Here is a 20,349-nt window from a genome sequence, read left to right as displayed (position 1 = left end):
CTACACAACTATAGAACCACCTTCCTCCTACACAACTATAGAACCACAGATTACTGCCTCCTCCTACACAACTATGAACCACAGATTACTGCCTCCTCCTACACAACTATAGAACCACAGATTACTGCCTCCTACTACACAACTATAGAACCACAGATTACTGCCTCCTCCTACACAACTATAGAACCACAGATTACTGATCACTTCAAGTCATCGAGTGTGTGTGTGTGTGTGTGTGTGTGTTAGACTTACTTGTTATAGAGGACGATGTCAGGTACCCAGATCAGTTCAGAAGGTACTCTAATGGACGTTACGTTGTCGTAGTCAGATGGACGCCACCGCAGTTTATAGTCACTCCACTCCTACACACACACACACACACACACACACACACACACATACACACGATACGATTAAAGTCACTCCACTCCTACACACACACACACACACACACTCCCACACACACACACACACACACATAAAAGTCTTCATCATCTCAGGAGATTTCTCCATGCGATCTGAATGTTATAGTTTACACTAGCCAAATTCTAATATTTTTTCACCTAATTGCAACTTTTGACCAATCAGATTATCTCTTTTGCCAATAATTGGGCTGCCTGTGTAAATAAGGCCACAGACATCGAAGAAAGTAGAGACAATAAGAAAGTATTATTTCCTGTTTCAGCCACTAATAGAACAGTGTTCTAACCTGTTTCAGCCACTAAGAGAACAGAACAGTGTTCTAACCTGTTTCAGCCACTAATAGAACAGTGTTCTAACCTGTTTCAGCCACTAATAGAACAGTGTTCTAACCTGTTTCAGCCACTAATATAATAGAACAGTGTTCTAACCTGTTTCAGCCACTAAGAGAACAGAACAGTGTTCTAACCTGTTTCAGCAACTAATAGAACAGTGTTCTAACCTGTTTCAGCAACTAATATTTCAGCCACTAATAGAACAGTGTTCTAACCTGTTTCAGCCACTACTAGAACAGTGTTCTAACCTGTTTCAGCCACTAATATAATAGAACAGTGTTCTAACCTGTTTCAGCCACTAATAGAACAGTGTTATATCCTGTTTCAGCCACTAATAGAACAGTGTTCTAACCTGTTTCAGCCACTAATAGAACAGTGTTCTAACCTGTTTCAGCCACTAATAGAACAGTGTTCTAACCTGTTTCAGCCACTAATAGAACAGTGTTCTAACCTGTTTCAGCCACTAATAGAACAGTGTTCTAACCTGTTTCAGCCACTAATAGAACAGTGTTCTAACCTGTTTCAGCCACTAATAGAACAGTGTTCTAACCTGTTTCAGCCACTAATAGAATAGAACAGTGTTCTAACCTGTTTCAGCCACTAATAGAACAGTGTTTTAACCTGTTTCAGCCACTAATATAATAGAACACTGTTCTAACCTGTTTCAGCCACTAATAGAATAGAACAGTGTTCTAACCTGTTTCAGCCACTAATAGAACAGTGTTTTAACCTGTTTCAGCCACTAATAGAACAGTGTTCTAACCTGTTTCAGCCACTAATAGAACAGTGTTCTAACATGTTTCAGCCACTAAGACAATAGAACAGTGTTCTAACCTGTTTCAGTCACTAATAGAACAGTGTTCTAACTTGTTTCAGCCACTAATAGAACAGTGTTCTAACCTGTTTCAGCCACTAATAGAACAGTGTTCTAACCTGTTTCAGCCACTAATAGAACAGTGTTCTAACCTGTTTCAGCCACTAATATAACAGTGTTCTAACCTGTTTCAGCCACTAATAGAACAGTGTTCTAACCTGTTTCAGCCACTAATAGAATAGAACAGTGTTCTAACCTGTTTCAGCCACTAATAGAATAGAACAGTGTTCTATCCTGTTTCAGCCACTAATAGAACAGTGTTCTATCCTGTTTCAGCCACTAATAGAATAGAACAGTGTTCTATCCTGTTTCAGCCACTAATAGAACAGTGTTCTATCCTGTTTCAGCCACTAATAGAACAGTGTTCTATCCTGTTTCAGCCACTAATAGAACAGTGTTCTATCCTGTTTCAGCCACTAATAGAACAGTGTTCTATCCTGTTTCAGCCACTAATAGAATAGAACAGTGTTCTATCCTGTTTCAGCCACTAATATAATAGAACACTGTTCTAACCTGTTTCAGCCACTAATAGAACAGTGTTCTATCCTGTTTCAGCCACTAATAGAATAGAACAGTGTTCTATCCTGTTTCAGCCACTAATAGAACAGTGTTCTATCCTGTTTCAGCCACTAATAGAACAGTGTTCTATCCTGTTTCAGCCACTAATAGAACAGTGTTCTATCCTGTTTCAGCCACTAATAGAATAGAACAGTGTTCTATCCTGTTTCAGCCACTAATATAATAGAACATTGTTCTAACCTGTTTCAGCCACTAATAGAATAGAACAGTGTTCTAACCTGTTTCAGCCACTAATATAATAGAACAGTGTTCTAACCTGTTTCAGCCACTAATATAATAGAACAGTGTTCTAACCTGTTTCAGCCACTAATAGAACAGTGTTCTAACCTGTTTCAGTCACTAAGAGAATAGAACAGTGTTCTAACCTGTTTCAGCCACTAATAGAATAGAACAGTGTTCTAACCTGTTTCAGTCACTAAGAGAATAGAACAGTGTTCTAACCTGTTTCAGCCACTAATAGAATAGAACAGTGTTCTAACCTGTTTCAGCCACTAATAGAACAGTGTTCTAACCTGTTTCAGCCACTAATAGAACAGTGATCTAACCTGTTTCAGGAACTAAGACAATAGAACAGTGTTCTAACCTGTTTCAGCCACTAATAGAACAGTGATCTAACCTGTTTCAGCCACTAATAGAACAGTGTTCTAACCTGTTTCAGCCACTAATAGAATAGTGTTTTAACCTGTTTCAGCCACTAATAGAACAGTGTTCTAACCTGTTTCAGCCACTAATAGAACAGTGTTCTAACCTGTTTCAGCCACTAATAGAACAGTGTTCTAACCTGTTTCAGTCACTAAGAGAATAGAACAGTGTTCTAACCTGTTTCAGCCACTAATAGAATAGAACATTGTTCTAACCTGTTTCAGCCACTAATAGAACAGTGTTCTAACCTGTTTCAGCCACTAATAGAACAGTGTTCTAACCTGTTTCAGCCACTAATAGAACATTGTTCTAACCTGTTTCAGCCGCTAAGAGAACAGAACAGTGTTCTAACCTGCTTCAGCCACTAATAGAACAGTGTTCTAACCTGTTTCAGCCACTAATAGAACATTGTTCTAACCTGTTTCAGCCGCTAAGAGAACAGAACAGTGTTCTAACCTGTTTCAGCCACTAATAGAACAGTGTTCTAACCTGTTTCAGCCACTAATATAATAGAACAGTGTTCTAACCTGTTTCAGCCACTAAGAGAACAGAACAGTGTTCTAACCTGTTTCAGCAACTAATAGAACAGTGTTCTAACCTGTTTCAGCAACTAATATTTCAGCCACTAATAGAACAGTGTTCTAACCTGTTTCAGCCAATAATAGAACAGTGTTCTAACCTGTTTCAGCCACTAATATAATAGAACAGTGTTCTAACCTGTTTCAGCCACTAATATAATAGAACAGTGTTCTAACCTGTTTCAGCCACTAATAGAACAGTGTTCTATCCTGTTTCAGCCACTAATAGAACTGTGTTCTAACCTGTTTCAGCCACTAATAGAACAGTGTTCTAACCTGTTTCAGCCACTAATAGAACAGTGTTCTAACCTGTTTCAGCCACTAATAGAACAGTGTTCTAACCTGTTTCAGCCACTAATAGAACAGTGTTCTAACCTGTTTCAGCCACTAATAGAACAGTGTTTTAACCTGTTTCAGCCACTAATATAATAGAACACTGTTCTAACCTGTTTCAGCCACTAATAGAATAGAACAGTGTTCTAACCTGTTTCAGCCACTAATAGAACAGTGTTTTAACCTGTTTCAGCCACTAATAGAACAGTGTTCTAACCTGTTTCAGCCACTAATAGAACAGTGTTCTAACCTGTTTCAGCCACTAAGACAATAGAACAGTGTTCTAACCTGTTTCAGTCACTAATAGAACAGTGTTCTAACCTGTTTCAGCCACTAATAGAACAGTGTTCTAACCTGTTTCAGCCACTAATAGAACAGTGTTCTAACCTGTTTCAGCCACTAATAGAACAGTGTTCTAACCTGTTTCAGCCACTAATAGAACAGTGTTCTAACCTGTTTCAGCCACTAATAGAACAGTGTTCTAACCTGTTTCAGCCACTAATAGAATAGAACTGTGTTCTAACCTGTTTCAGCCACTAATAGAATAGAACAGTGTTCTATCCTGTTTCAGCCACTAATAGAACAGTGTTCTATCCTGTTTCAGCCACTAATAGAATAGAACAGTGTTCTATCCTGTTTCAGCCACTAATAGAACAGTGTTCTATCCTGTTTCAGCCACTAATAGAACAGTGTTCTAACCTGTTTCAGCCACTAATAGAACATTGTTCTAACCTGTTTCAGCCGCTAAGAGAACAGAACAGTGTTCTAACCTGCTTCAGCCACTAATAGAACAGTGTTCTAACCTGTTTCAGCCACTAATAGAACATTGTTCTAACCTGTTTCAGCCGCTAAGAGAACAGAACAGTGTTCTAACCTGTTTCAGCCACTAATAGAACAGTGTTCTAACCTGTTTCAGCCACTAATATAATAGAACAGTGTTCTAACCTGTTTCAGCCACTAAGAGAACAGAACAGTGTTCTAACCTGTTTCAGCAACTAATAGAACAGTGTTCTAACCTGTTTCAGCAACTAATATTTCAGCCACTAATAGAACAGTGTTCTAACCTGTTTCAGCCAATAATAGAACAGTGTTCTAACCTGTTTCAGCCACTAATATAATAGAACAGTGTTCTAACCTGTTTCAGCCACTAATAGAACAGTGTTCTATCCTGTTTCAGCCACTAATAGAACAGTGTTCTAACCTGTTTCAGCCACTAATAGAACAGTGTTCTAACCTGTTTCAGCCACTAATAGAACAGTGTTCTAACCTGTTTCAGCCACTAATAGAACAGTGTTCTAACCTGTTTCAGCCACTAATAGAACAGTGTTCTAACCTGTTTCAGCCACTAATAGAATAGAACAGTGTTCTAACCTGTTTCAGCCACTAATAGAACAGTGTTTTAACCTGTTTCAGCCACTAATATAATAGAACACTGTTCTAACCTGTTTCAGCCACTAATAGAATAGAACAGTGTTCTAACCTGTTTCAGCCACTAATAGAACAGTGTTTTAACCTGTTTCAGCCACTAATAGAACAGTGTTCTAACCTGTTTCAGCCACTAATAGAACAGTGTTCTAACCTGTTTCAGCCACTAAGACAATAGAACAGTGTTCTAACCTGTTTCAGCCACTAATAGAACAGTGTTCTAACCTGTTTCAGCCACTAATAGAACAGTGTTCTAACCTGTTTCAGCCACTAATAGAACAGTGTTCTAACCTGTTTCAGCCACTAATAGAACAGTGTTCTAACCTGTTTCAGCCACTAATAGAACAGTGTTCTAACCTGTTTCAGCCACTAATAGAACAGTGTTCTAACCTGTTTCAGCCACTAATAGAATACAGTGTTCTAACCTGTTTCAGCCACTAATAGAACAGTGTTCTAACCTGTTTCAGCCACTAATAGAATAGAACAGTGTTCTATCCTGTTTCAGCCACTAATAGAACAGTGTTTCTATCCTGTTTCAGCCACTAATAGAACAGTGTTCTATCCTGTTTCAGCCACTAATAGAACAGTGTTCTATCCTGTTTCAGCCACTAATAGAACAGTGTTCTAACCTGTTTCAGCCACTAATAGAATAGAACAGTGTTCTATCCTGTTTCAGCCACTAATATAATAGAACACTGTTCTAACCTGTTTCAGCCACTAATAGAATAGAACAGTGTTCTAACCTGTTTCAGCCACTAATAGAACAGTGTTTTAACCTGTTTCAGCCACTAATATAATAGAACACTGTTCTAACCTGTTTCAGCCACTAATAGAATAGAACAGTGTTCTAACCTGTTTCAGCCACTAATAGAACAGTGTTTTAAACTGTTTCAGCCACTAATAGAACAGTGTTCTAACCTGTTTCAGCCACTAATAGAACAGTGTTCTAACCTGTTTCAGCCACTAAGACAATAGAACAGTGTTCTAACCTGTTTCAGTCACTAATAGAACAGTATTCTAACCTGTTTCAGCCACTAATAGAACAGTGTTCTAACCTGTTTCAGCCACTAATAGAACAGTGTTCTAACCTGTTTCAGCCACTAATAGAACAGTGTTCTAACCTGTTTCAGCCACTAATAGAACAGTGTTCTAACCTGTTTCAGCCACTAATAGAACAGTGTTCTAACCTGTTTCAGCCACTAATAGAATAGAACAGTGTTCTAACCTGTTTCAGCCACTAATATAATAGAACAGTGTTCTATCCTGTTTCAGCCACTAATAGAACAGTGTTCTATCCTGTTTCAGCTAATAATAGAATAGAACAGTGTTCTATCCTGTTTCAGCCACTAATAGAACAGTGTTCTATCCTGTTTCAGCCACTAATAGAACAGTGTTCTATCCTGTTTCAGCCACTAATAGAACAGTGTTCTATCCTGTTTCAGCCACTAATAGAACAGTGTTCTATCCTGTTTCAGCCACTAATAGAATAGAACAGTGTTCTATCCTGTTTCAGCCACTAATATAATAGAACATTGTTCTAACCTGTTTCAGCCACTAATAGAACAGTGTTCTATCCTGTTTCAGCCACTAATAGAATACAACAGTGTTCTATCCTGTTTCAGCCACTAATAGAACAGTGTTCTATCCTGTTTCAGCCACTAATAGAACAGTGTTCTATCCTGTTTCAGCCACTAATAGAACAGTGTTCTATCCTGTTTCAGCCACTAATAGAACAGTGTTCTATCCTGTTTCAGCCACTAATAGAATAGAACAGTGTTCTATCCTGTTTCAGCCACTAATATAATAGAACATTGTTCTAACCTGTTTCAGCCACTAATAGAATAGAACAGTGTTCTAACCTGTTTCAGCCACTAATATAATAGAACAGTGTTCTAACCTGTTTCAGCCACTAATATAATAGAACAGTGTTCTTACCTGTTTCAGCCACTAATAGAACAGTGTTCTAACCTGTTTCAGTCACTAAGAGAATAGAACAGTGTTCTAACCTGTTTCAGCCACTAATAGAATAGAACAGTGTTCTAACCTGTTTCAGTCACTAAGAGAATAGAACAGTGTTCTAACCTGTTTCAACCACTAATAGAATAGAACAGTGTTCTAACCTGTTTCAGCCACTAATAGAACAGTGTTCTAACCTGTTTCAGCCACTAATAGAACAGTGATCTAACCTGTTTCAGCCACTAATAGAACAGTGTTCTAACCTGTTTCAGCCACTAATAGAACAGTGATCTAACCTGTTTCAGCCACTAATAGAACAGTGTTCTAACCTGTTTCAGCCACTAATAGAATAGTGTTTTAACCTGTTTCAGCCACTAATAGAACAGTGTTCTAACCTGTTTCAGCCACTAATAGAACAGTGTTCTAACCTGTTTCAGCCACTAATAGAACAGTGTTCTAACCTGTTTCAGTCACTAAGAGAATAGAACAGTGTTCTAACCTGTTTCAGCCACTAATAGAATAGAACATTGTTCTAACCTGTTTCAGCCACTAATAGAACAGTGTTCTAACCTGTTTCAGCCACTAATAGAACAGTGTTCTAACCTGTTTCAGCCACTAATAGAACATTGTTCTAACCTGTTTCAGCCGCTAAGAGAACAGAACAGTGTTCTAACCTGCTTCAGCCACTAATAGAACAGTGTTCTAACCTGTTTCAGCCACTAATAGAACATTGTTCTAACCTGTTTCAGCCACTAAGAGAACAGAACAGTGTTCTAACCTGTTTCAGCCACTAATAGAACAGTGTTCTAACCTGTTTCAGCCACTAATATAATAGAACAGTGTTCTAACCTGTTTCAGCCACTAAGAGAACAGAACAGTGTTCTAACCTGTTTCAGCAACTAATAGAACAGTGTTCTAACCTGTTTCAGCAACTAATATTTCAGCCACTAATAGAACAGTGTTCTAACCTGTTTCAGCCACTAATAGAACAGTGTTCTAACCTGTTTCAGCCACTAATAGAATAGAACAGTGTTATAACCTGTTTCAGTCACTAAGAGAATAGAACAGTGTTCTAACCTGTTTCAGCCACTAATAGAATAGAACAGTGTTCTATCCTGTTTCAGCCACTAATAGAACAGTGTTCTATCCTGTTTCAGCCACTAATAGAACAGTGTTCTATCCTGTTTCAGCCACTAATAGAACAGTGTTCTAACCTGTTTCAGCCACCACTAACCTGTTTAATAGAACAGTGTTCTAACCTGTTTCAGCCACTAATAGAACATAGAAACAGTGTTCTAACCTGTTTCAGCCACTAATAGAATAGAACAGTGTTCTAACCTGTTTCAGCCACTAATAGAACAGTGTTTTAACCTGTTTCAGCCACTAATATAATAGAACACTGTTCTAACCTGTTTCAGCCACTAATAGAATAGAACAGTGTTCTAACCTGTTTCAGCCACTAATAGAACAGTGTTTTAACCTGTTTCAGCCACTAATAGAACAGTGTTCTAACCTGTTTCAGCCACTAATAGAACAGTGTTCTAACCTGTTTCAGCCACTAAGACAATAGAACAGTGTTCTAACCTGTTTCAGTCACTAATAGAACAGTGTTCTAACCTGTTTCAGCCACTAATAGAACAGTGTTCTAACCTGTTTCAGCCACTAATAGAACAGTGTTCTAACCTGTTTCAGCCACTAATAGAACAGTGTTCTAACCTGTTTCAGCCACTAATAGAACATTGTTCTAACCTGTTTCAGCCGCTAAGAGAACAGAACATTGTTCTAACCTGTTTCAGCCACTAATAGAACAGTGTTCTATCCTGTTTCAGCCACTAATAGAACAGTGTTCTATCCTGTTTCAGCCACTAATAGAATAGAACAGTGTTCTATCCTGTTTCAGCCACTAATAGAACAGTGTTCTATCCTGTTTCAGCCACTAATAGAACAGTGTTCTATCCTGTTTCAGCCACTAATAGAAATAGAACTAATAGAACAGTGTTCTATCCTGTTTCAGCCACTAATAGAATAGAACAGTGTTCTATCCTGTTTCAGCCACTAATATAATAGAACATTGTTCTAACCTGTTTCAGCCACTAATAGAACAGTGTTCTATCCTGTTTCAGCCACTAATAGAATACAACAGTGTTCTATCCTGTTTCAGCCACTAATAGAACAGTGTTCTATCCTGTTTCAGTTTCAGCCACTAATAGAACAGTGTTCTATCCTGTTTCAGCCACTAATAGAACAGTGTTCTATCCTGTTTCAGCCACTAATAGAACAGTGTTCTGTCCTGTTTCAGCCACTAATAGAATAGAACAGTGTTCTATCCTGTTTCAGCCACTAATATAATAGAACATTGTTCTAACCTGTTTCAGCCACTAATAGAATAGAACAGTGTTCTAACCTGTTTCAGCCACTAATATAATAGAACAGTGTTCTAACCTGTTTCAGCCACTAATATAATAGAACAGTGTTCTAACCTGTTTCAGCCACTAATAGAACAGTGTTCTAACCTGTTTCAGTCACTAAGAGAATAGAACAGTGTTCTAACCTGTTTCAGCCACTAATAGAATAGAACAGTGTTCTAACCTGTTTCAGTCACTAAGAGAATAGAACAGTGTTCTAACCTGTTTCAGCCACTAATAGAATAGAACAGTGTTCTAACCTGTTTCAGCCACTAATAGAACAGTGTTCTAACCTGTTTCAGCCACTAATAGAACAGTGATCTAACCTGTTTCAGGAACTAAGACAATAGAACAGTGTTCTAACCTGTTTCAGCCACTAATAGAACAGTGATCTAACCTGTTTCAGCCACTAATAGAACAGTGTTCTAACCTGTTTCAGCCACTAATAGAATAGTGTTTTAACCTGTTTCAGCCACTAATAGAACAGTGTTCTAACCTGTTTCAGCCACTAATAGAACAGTGTTCTAACCTGTTTCAGCCACTAATAGAACAGTGTTCTAACCTGTTTCAGTCACTAAGAGAATAGAACAGTGTTCTAACCTGTTTCAGCCACTAATAGAATAGAACATTGTTCTAACCTGTTTCAGCCACTAATAGAACAGTGTTCTAACCTGTTTCAGCCACTAATAGAACAGTGTTCTAACCTGTTTCAGCCACTAATAGAACATTGTTCTAACCTGTTTCAGCCACTAAGAGAACAGAACAGTGTTCTAACCTGTTTCAGCCACTAATAGAACAGTGTTCTAACCTGTTTCAGCCACTAATAGAACATTGTTCTAACCTGTTTCAGCCACTAAGAGAACAGAACAGTGTTCTAACCTGTTTCAGCCACTAATATAATAGAACAGTGTTCTAACCTGTTTCAGCCACTAATAGAACAGAACAGTGTTCTAACCTGTTTCAGCAACTAATAGAACAGTGTTCTAACCTGTTTCAGCAACTAATATTTCAGCCACTAATAGAACAGTGTTCTAACCTGTTTCAGCCACTAATAGAACAGTGTTCTAACCTGTTTCAGCCACTAATAGAATAGAACAGTGTTATAACCTGTTTCAGTCACTAAGAGAATAGAACAGTGTTCTAACCTGTTTCAGCCACTAATAGAATAGAACAGTGTTCTAACCTGTTTCAGCCACTAATAGAACAGTGTTCTAACCTGTTTCAGCCACTAATAGAACAGTGTTCTAACCTGTTTCAGCCACTAATAGAACAGTGTTCTAACCTGTTTCAGCCACTAATAGAACAGTGATCTAACCTGTTTCAGCCACTAATAGAACAGTGTTCTAACCTGTTTCAGCCACTAATAGAATAGTGTTTTAACCTGTTTCAGCCACTAATAGAACAGTGTTCTAACCTGTTTCAGCCACTAATAGAACAGTGTTCTAACCTGTTTCAGCCACTAATAGAACAGTGTTCTAACCTGTTTCAGTCACTAAGAGAATAGAACAGTGTTCTAACCTGTTTCAGCCACTAATAGAATAGAACATTGTTCTAACCTGTTTCAGCCACTAATAGAACAGTGTTCTAACCTGTTTCAGCCACTAATAGAACAGTGTTCTAACCTGTTTCAGCCACTAATAGAACATTGTTCTAACCTGTTTCAGCCGCTAAGAGAACAGAACAGTGTTCTAACCTGTTTCAGCCACTAATAGAACAGTGTTCTAACCTGTTTCAGCCACTAATAGAACATTGTTCTAACCTGTTTCAGCCACTAAGAGAACAGAACAGTGTTCTAACCTGTTTCAGCCACTAATAGAACAGTGTTCTAACCTGTTTCAGCCACTAATATAATAGAACAGTGTTCTAACCTGTTTCAGCCACTAAGAGAACAGAACAGTGTTCTAACCTGTTTCAGCAACTAATAGAACAGTGTTCTAACCTGTTTCAGCAACACTATTTCAGCCACTAATAGAACAGTGTTCTAACCTGTTCAGCCACTAATAGAACAGTGTTCTAACCTGTTTCAGCCACTAATATAATAGAACAGTGTTCTAACCTGTTTCAGCCACTAATAGAACAGTGTTCTATCCTGTTTCAGCCACTAATAGAACAGTGTTCTAACCTGTTTCAGCCACTAATAGAACAGTGTTCTAACCTGTTTCAGCCACTAATAGAACAGTGTTCTAACCTGTTTCAGCCACTAATAGAACAGTGTTCTAACGTGTTTCAGCCACTAATAGAACAGTGTTCTAACCTGTTTCAGCCACTAATAGAATAGAACAGTGTTCTAACCTGTTTCAGCCACTAATAATAGAACAGTGTTCTAACCTGTTTCAGCCACTAATAGAACAGTGTTCTAACCTGTTTCAGCCACTAATAGAACAGTGTTCTAACCTGTTTCAGCCACTAATAGAACAGTGTTCTAACCTGTTTCAGCCACTAATAGAACAGTGTTCTAACCTGTTTCAGCCACTAATAGAACAGTGTTCTAACCAGTTTCAGTCACTAATAGAACAGTGTTCTAACCTGTTTCAGCCACTAATAGAACAGTGTTCTAACCTGTTTCAGCCACTAATAGAACAGTGTTCTAACCTGTTTCAGCCACTAATAGAACAGTGTTCTAACCTGTTTCAGCCACTAATAGAACAGTGTTCTAACCTGTTTCAGCCACTAATAGAACAGTGTTCTAACCTGTTTCAGCCACTAATAGAATAGAACAGTGTTCTAACCTGTTTCAGCCACTAATAGAATAGAACAGTGTTCTAACCTGTTTCAGCCACTAATAGAACAGTGTTCTAACCTGTTTCAGCCACTAATAGAATAGAACAGTGTTCTATCCTGTTTCAGCCACTAATAGAACAGTGTTCTATCCTGTTTCAGCCACTAATAGAACAGTGTTCTATCCTGTTTCAGCCACTAATAGAACAGTGTTCTATCCTGTTTCAGCCACTAATAGAACAGTGTTCTATCCTGTTTCAGCCACTAATAATAGAACAGTGTTCTATCCTGTTTCAGCCACTAATATAATAGAACAGTGTTCTAACCTGTTTCAGCCACTAACTAATAGAACAGTGTTCTAACCTGTTTCAGCCACTAATAGAACAGTGTTCTAACCTGTTTCAGCCACTAAGAGAATAGAACAGTGTTCTAACCTGTTTCAGCCACTAATAGAATAGAACAGTGTTCTAACCTGTTTCAGCCACTAAGAGAATAGAACAGTGTTCTAACCTGTTTCAGCCACTAATAGAATAGAACAGTGTTCTAACCTGTTTCAGCCACTAATAGAACAGTGTTCTAACCTGTTTCAGCCACTAATAGAACAGTGATCTAACCTAGAACTAAGACAATAGAACAGTGTTCTAACCTGTTTCAGCCACTAATAGAACAGTGTTCTAACCTGTTTCAGCCACTAATAGAACAGTGTTCTAACCTGTTTCAGCCACTAATAGAACAGTGTTTTAACCTGTTTCAGCCACTAATAGAACAGTGTTCTAACCTGTTTCAGCCACTAATAGAACAGTGTTCTAACCTGTTTCAGCCACTAATAGAACAGTGTTCTAACCTGTTTCAGTCACTAAGAGAATAGAACAGTGTTCTAACCTGTTTCAGCCACTAATAGAATAGAACATTGTTCTAACCTGTTTCAGCCACTAATAGAACAGTGTTCTAACCTGTTTCAGCCACTAATAGAACAGTGTTCTAACCTGTTTCAGCCACTAATAGAACATTGTTCTAACCTGTTTCAGCCACTAATAGAACAGTGTTCTAACCTGTTTCAGCCACTAATAGAACAGTGTTCTAACCTGTTTCAGCCACTAATAGAACAGTGTTCTAACCTGTTTCAGTCACTAATAGAACAGTGTTCTAACCTGTTTCAGTCACTAATAGAACAGTGTTCTAACCTGTTTCAGCCACTAATAGAACAGTGTTCAACCTGTTTCAGCCACTAATAGAACAGTGTTCTAACCTGTTTCAGCCACTAATAGAACAGTGTTCTAACCTGTTTCAGCCACTAATAGAACACTAATAGAACAGTGTTCTAACCTGTTTCAGCCACTAATAGAACAGTGTTCTAACCTGTTTCAGTCACTAAGACAATAGAACAGTGTTCTAACCTGTTTCAGTCACTAAGACAATAGAACAGTGTTCTAACCTGTTTCAGCCACTAATAGAACAGTGTTCTAACCTGTTTCAGCCACTAATAGAACATTGTTCTAACCTGTTTCAGCCACTAATAGAATAGAACAGTGTTCTAACCTGTTTCAGCCACTAATAGAACAGTGTTCTAACCTGTTTCAGCCACTAATAGAACAGTGTTCTAACCTGTTTCAGTCACTAAGAGAATAGAACATTGTTCTAACCTGTTTCAGCCACTAATAGAACAGTGTTCTAACCTGTTTCAGCCACTAATAGAACAGTGTTCTAACCTGTTTCAGTCACTAAGACAATAGAACAGTGTTCTAACCTGTTTCAGCCACTAATAGAACAGTGTTCTAACCTGTTTCAGCCACTAATAGAACAGTGTTCTAACCTGTTTCAGCCACTAATAGAACATTGTTCTAACCTGTTTCAGCCACTAATAGAATAGAACAGTGTTTAACCTGTTTCAGCCACTAATAGAACAGTGTTCTAACCTGTTTCAGCCACTAATAGAACAGTGTTCTAACCTGTTTCAGTCACTAAGAGAATAGAACATTGTTCTAACCTGTTTCAGCCACTAATAGAATAGAACATTGTTCTAACCTGTTTCAGCCACTAATAGAATAGAACATTGTTCTAACCTGTTTCAGCCACTAATAGAATAGAACAGTGTTCTAACTTGTTTCAGCCACTAATATAATAGAACAGTGTTCTAACCTGTTTCAGCCACTAATAGAACAGTGTTCTAACCTGTTTCAGCCACTAATAGAACAGTGTTCTAACCTGTTTCAGCCACTAATAGAACAGTGTTCTAACCTGTTTCAGCCACTAATAGAACAGTGTTCTAACCTGTTTCAGCCACTAATAGAACATTGTTCTAACCTGTTTCAGCCACTAATAGAACAGTGTTCTAACCTGTTTCAGCCACTAATAGAACAGTGTTCTAACCTGTTTCAGCCACTAATAGAACAGTGTTCTAACCTGTTTCAGTCACTAATAGAACAGTGTTCTAACCTGTTTCAGTCACTAATAGAACAGTGTTCTAACCTGTTTCAGCCACTAATAGAACAGTGTTCTAACCTGTTTCAGCCACTAATAGAACAGTGTTCTATCCTGTTTCAGCCACTAATAGAATAGAACAGTGTTCTATCCTGTTTCAGCCACTAATATAATAGAACATTGTTCTAACCTGTTTCAGCCACTAATAGAATAGAACAGTGTTCTAACCTGTTTCAGCCACTAATATAATAGAACAGTGTTCTAACCTGTTTCAGCCACTAATATAATAGAACAGTGTTCTAACCTGTTTAAGCCACTAATAGAACAGTGTTCTAACCTGTTTCAGCCACTAAGAGAATAGAACAGTGTTCTAACCTGTTTCAGCCAATAATAGAATAGAACAGTGTTCTAACCTGTTTCAGTCACTGTTTCAGCCAGAATAGAACAGTGTTCTAACCTGTTTCAGCCACTAATAGAATAGAACAGTGTTCTAACCTGTTTCAGCCACTAATAGAACAGTGTTCTAACCTGTTTCAGCCACTAAGACAATAGAACAGTGTTCTAACCTGTTTCAGCCACTAATAGAACAGTGTTCTAACCTGTTTCAGCCACTAATAGAACAGTGTTCTAACCTGTTTCAGCCACTAATAGAATAGTGTTTTAACCTGTTTCAGCCACTAATAGAACAGTGTTCTAACCTGTTTCAGCCACTAATAGAACAGTGTTCTAACCTGTTTCAGCCACTAATAGAATAGAACAGTGTTCTAACCTGTTTCAGTCACTAAGAGAATAGAACAGTGTTCTAACCTGTTTCAGCCACTAATAGAATAGAACAGTGTTCTAACCTGTTTCAGCCACTAATAGAACAGTGTTCTAACCTGTTTCAGCCACTAATAGAACAGTGATCTAACCTGTTTCAGAACAATAGAACAGTGTTCTAACCTGTTTCAGCCACTAATAGAACAGTGTTCTAACCTGTTTCAGCCACTAATAGAACAGTGTTCTAACCTGTTTCAGCCACTAATAGAATAGTGTTTTAACCTGTTTCAGCCACTAATAGAACAGTGTTCTAACCTGTTTCAGCCACTAATAGAACAGTGTTCTAACCTGTTTCAGCCACTAATAGAACAGTGTTCTAACCTGTTTCAGTCACTAAGAGAATAGAACAGTGTTCTAACCTGTTTCAGCCACTAATAGAATAGAACAGTGTTCTAACCTGTTTCAGCCACTAATAGAACAGTGTTCTAACCTGTTTCAGCCACTAATAGAACAGTGTTCTAACCTGTTTCAGCCACTAATAGAACAGTGTTCTAACCTGTTTCAGCCACTAATAGAACCACTCAGCCACTAATAGAACAGTGTTCTAACCTGTTTCAGCCACTAATAGAACAGTGTTCTAACCTGTTTCAGCCACTAATAGAACAGTGTTCTAACCTGTTTCAGCCACTAATAGAACAGTGTTCTAACCTGTTTCAGCCACTAATAGAACAGTGTTCTAACCTGTTTCAGCCACTAATAGAACAGTGTTCTAACCTGTTTCAGCCACTAATAGAACAGTGTTCTAACCTGTTTCAGCCACTAATAGAACATTGTTCTAACCTGTTTCAGCCACTAATAGAACAGTGTTCTAACCTGTTTCAGCCACTAATAGAACAGTGTTCTAACCTGTTTCAGTCACTAAGAGAATAGAACAGTGTTCTAACCTGTTTCAGCCACTAAGACAATAGAACAGTGTTCTAACCTGTTTCAGCCACTAATAGAACAGTGTTCTAACCTGTTTCAGCCACTAATAGAACAGTGTTCTAACCTGTTTCAGCCACTAATAGAATAGAACAGTGTTCTAACCTGTTTCAGCCACTAATAGAACAGTGTTCTAACCTGTTTCAGCCACTAATAGAACAGTGTTCTAACCTGTTTCAGCCACTAATAGAATAGAACATTGTTCTAACCTGTTTCAGCCACTAATAGAACAGTGTTCTAACCTGTTTCAGCCACTAATAGAATAGAACATTGTTCTAACCTGTTTCAGCCACTAATAGAATAGAACATTGTTCTAACCTGTTCAGCCACTAATAGAATAGAACAGTGTTCTAACCTGTTTCAGCCACTAATAGAATAGAACAGTGTTCTAACCTGTTTCAGCCACTAATAGAACAGTGTTCTAACCTGTTTCAGCCACTAATAGAACAGTGTTCTAACCTAACACTGTTTCAGAACCACTAATAGAACAGTGTTCTAACCTGTTTCAGCCACTAATAGAACAGTGTTCTAACCTGTTTCAGCCACTAATAGAACAGTGTTCTAACCTGTTTCAGCCACAGTGTTCTAACCTGTTTCACTAATAGAACAGTGTTCTAACCTGTTTCAGCCACTAATAGAACAGTGTTCTAACCTGTTTCAGCCACTAATAGAACAGTGTTCTATCCTGTTTCAGCCACTAATAGAACAGTGTTCTAACCTGTTTCAGCCACTAATAGAACAGTGTTCTAACCTGTTTCAGCCACTAATAGAACAGTGTTCTAACCTGTTTCAGCCACTAATAGAATAGAACAGTGTTCTAACCTGTTTCAGTCACTAAGACAATAGAACAGTGTTCTAACCTGTTTCAGCCACTAATAGAACAGTGTTCTAACCTGTTTCAGCCACTAATAGAACAGTGTTCTAACCTGTTTCAGCCACTAATAGAATAGAACAGTGTTCTAACCTGTTTCAGCCACTAATAGAACAGTGTTCTAACCTGTTTCAGCCACTAATAGAACAGTGTTCTAACCTGTTTCAGTCACTAATAGAACAGTGTTCTAACCTGTTTCAGCCACTAACCTGTTTCAGCCACTAATAGAACAGTGTTCTAACCTGTTTCAGCCACTAATAGAACAGTGTTCTAACCTGTTTCAGCCACTAATAGAACAGTGTTCTAACCTGTTTCAGCCACTAATAGAACAGTGTTCTAACCTGTTTCAGCCACTAATAGAACAGTGTTCTAACCTGTTTCAGCCACTAATAGAAGTGTAGAACAGTGTTCTAACCTGTTTCAGCCACTAATAGAACAGTGTTCTAACCTGTTTCAGCCACTAATAGAACAGTGTTCTAACCTGTTTCAGCCACTAATAGAAATAGAACATAGAATAGAACAGTGTTCTAACCTGTTTCAGCCACTAATAGAATAGAACAGTGTTCTAACCTGTTTCAGCCACTAATAGAACAGTGTTCTAACCTGTTTCAGCCACTAATATAATAGAACAGTGTTCTAACCTGTTTCAGCCACTAATAGAACAGTGTTCTAACCTGTTTCAGCCACTAATAGAACAGTGTTCTAACCTGTTTCAGCCACTAATAGAACAGTGTTCTAACCTGTTTCAGCCACTAATAGAACAGTGTTCTAACCTGTTTCAGCCACTAATAGAACAGTGTTCTAACCTGTTTCAGCCACTAATAGAACAGTGTTCTAACCTGTTTCAGCCACTAATAGAACAGTGTTCTAACCTGTTTCAGCCACTAATAGAACAGTGTTCTAACCTGTTTCAGCCACTAATAGAACAGTGTTCTAACCTGTTTCAGCCACTAATAGAACAGTGTTCTAACCTGTTTCAGCCACTAATAGAACAGTGTTCTAACCTGTTTCAGCCACTAATAGAACAGTGTTCTATCCTGTTTCAGCCACTAATAGAATAGAACAGTGTTCTATCCTGTTTCAGCCACTAATATAATAGAACAGTGTTCTAACCTGTTTCAGCCACTAATAGAATAGAACAGTGTTCTAACCTGTTTCAGCCACTAATATAATAGAACAGTGTTCTAACCTGTTTCAGCCACTAATAGAACAGTGTTCTAACCTGTTTCAGCCACTAATAGAACAGTGTTCTAACCTGTTTCAGCCACTAATAGAATAGAACAGTGTTCTAACCTGTTTCAGCCACTAATAGAATAGAACAGTGTTCTAACCTGTTTCAGTCACTAAGAGAATAGAACAGTGTTCTAACCTGTTTCAGCCACTAATAGAATAGAACAGTGTTCTAACCTGTTTCAGCCACTAATAGAACAGTGATCTAACCTGTTTCTAAGGAACTAAGACAATAGAACAGTGTTCTAACCTGTTTCAGCCACTAATAGAACAGTGTTCTAACCTGTTTCAGCCACTAATAGAACAGTGTTCTAACCTGTTTCAGCCACTAATAGAATAGTGTTTCTAACCTGTTTCAGCCACTAATAGAACAGTGTTCTAACCTGTTTCAGTCACTAAGAGAATAGAACAGTGTTCTAACCTGTTTCAGCCACTAATAGAATAGAACAGTGTTCTAACCTGTTTCAGTCACTAAGAGAATAGAACAGTGTTCTAACCTGTTTCAGCCACTAATAGAATAGAACAGTGTTCTAACCTGTTTCAGCCACTAATAGAACAGTGTTCTAACCTGTTTCAGCCACTAATAGAACAGTGATCTAACCTGTTTCAGGAACTAAGACAATAGAACAGTGTTCTAACCTGTTTCAGCCACTAATAGAACAGTGATCTAACCTGTTTCAGCCACTAATAGAACAGTGTTCTAACCTGTTTCAGCCACTAATAGAATAGTGTTTTAACCTGTTTCAGCCACTAATAGAACAGTGTTCTAACCTGTTTCAGCCACTAATAGAACAGTGTTCTAACCTGTTTCAGCCACTAATAGAACAGTGTTCTAACCTGTTTCAGTCACTAAGAGAATAGAACAGTGTTCTAACCTGTTTCAGCCACTAATAGAATAGAACATTGTTCTAACCTGTTTCAGCCACTAATAGAACAGTGTTCTAACCTGTTTCAGCCACTAATAGAACAGTGTTCTAACCTGTTTCAGCCACTAATAGAACATTGTTCTAACCTGTTTCAGCCACTAATAGAACAGTGTTCTAACCTGTTTCAGCCACTAATAGAACAGTGTTCTAACCTGTTTCAGCCACTAATAGAACAGTGTTCTAACCTGTTTCAGTCACTAATAGAACAGTGTTCTAACCTGTTTCAGTCACTAATAGAACAGTGTTCTAACCTGTTTCAGCCACTAATAGAACAGTGTTCTAACCTGTTTCAGCCACTAATAGAACAGTGTTCTATCCTGTTTCAGCCACTAATAGAACATTGTTCTAACCTGTTTCAGCCACTAATAGAACAGTGTTCTAACCTGTTTCAGCCACTAATAGAACAGTGTTCTAACCTGTTTCAGTCACTAAGACAATAGAACAGTGTTCTAACCTGTTTCAGTCACTAAGACAATAGAACAGTGTTCTAACCTGTTTCAGCCACTAATAGAACAGTGTTCTAACCTGTTTCAGCCACTAATAGAACATTGTTCTAACCTGTTTCAGCCACTAATAGAATAGAACAGTGTTCTAACCTGTTTCAGCCACTAATAGAACAGTGTTCTAACCTGTTTCAGCCACTAATAGAACAGTGTTCTAACCTGTTTCAGTCACTAAGAGAATAGAACATTGTTCTAACCTGTTTCAGCCACTAATAGAACAGTGTTCTAACCTGTTTCAGCCACTAATAGAATAGAACATTGTTCTAACCTGTTTCAGCCACTAATAGAATAGAACATTGTTCTAACCTGTTTCAACACTAATAGAATAGAACAGTGTTCTAAGCTGTTTCACCACTAATAGAATAGAACAGTGTTCTAACCTGTTTCAGCCAC

General features: G+C 38.1%; 1 protein-coding gene across 1 annotated transcript in view; it reads right to left on the bottom strand.

The window, feature by feature from the left end:
- Positions 1–20,349, bottom strand: part of chrna2a (cholinergic receptor, nicotinic, alpha 2a (neuronal)) — a 36,241-nt gene that overhangs the window by 5,232 nt on the left and 10,660 nt on the right. Inside the window, exon 4 of the mRNA XM_042330594.1 lies at positions 253–362. Within this exon, the coding sequence (XP_042186528.1) occupies positions 253–362 (110 nt within the window). The remainder of the gene's footprint in view (positions 1–252; positions 363–20,349) is intronic.

This window comes from Oncorhynchus tshawytscha, linkage group LG11 (assembly GCF_018296145.1).
Source record: "Oncorhynchus tshawytscha isolate Ot180627B linkage group LG11, Otsh_v2.0, whole genome shotgun sequence".
Lineage (NCBI taxonomy): Eukaryota > Metazoa > Chordata > Actinopteri > Salmoniformes > Salmonidae > Oncorhynchus > Oncorhynchus tshawytscha.
The sequence above is the reverse complement of the archived record's forward strand: the minus strand, read 5'-3'. Positions and strand labels throughout refer to the sequence as shown.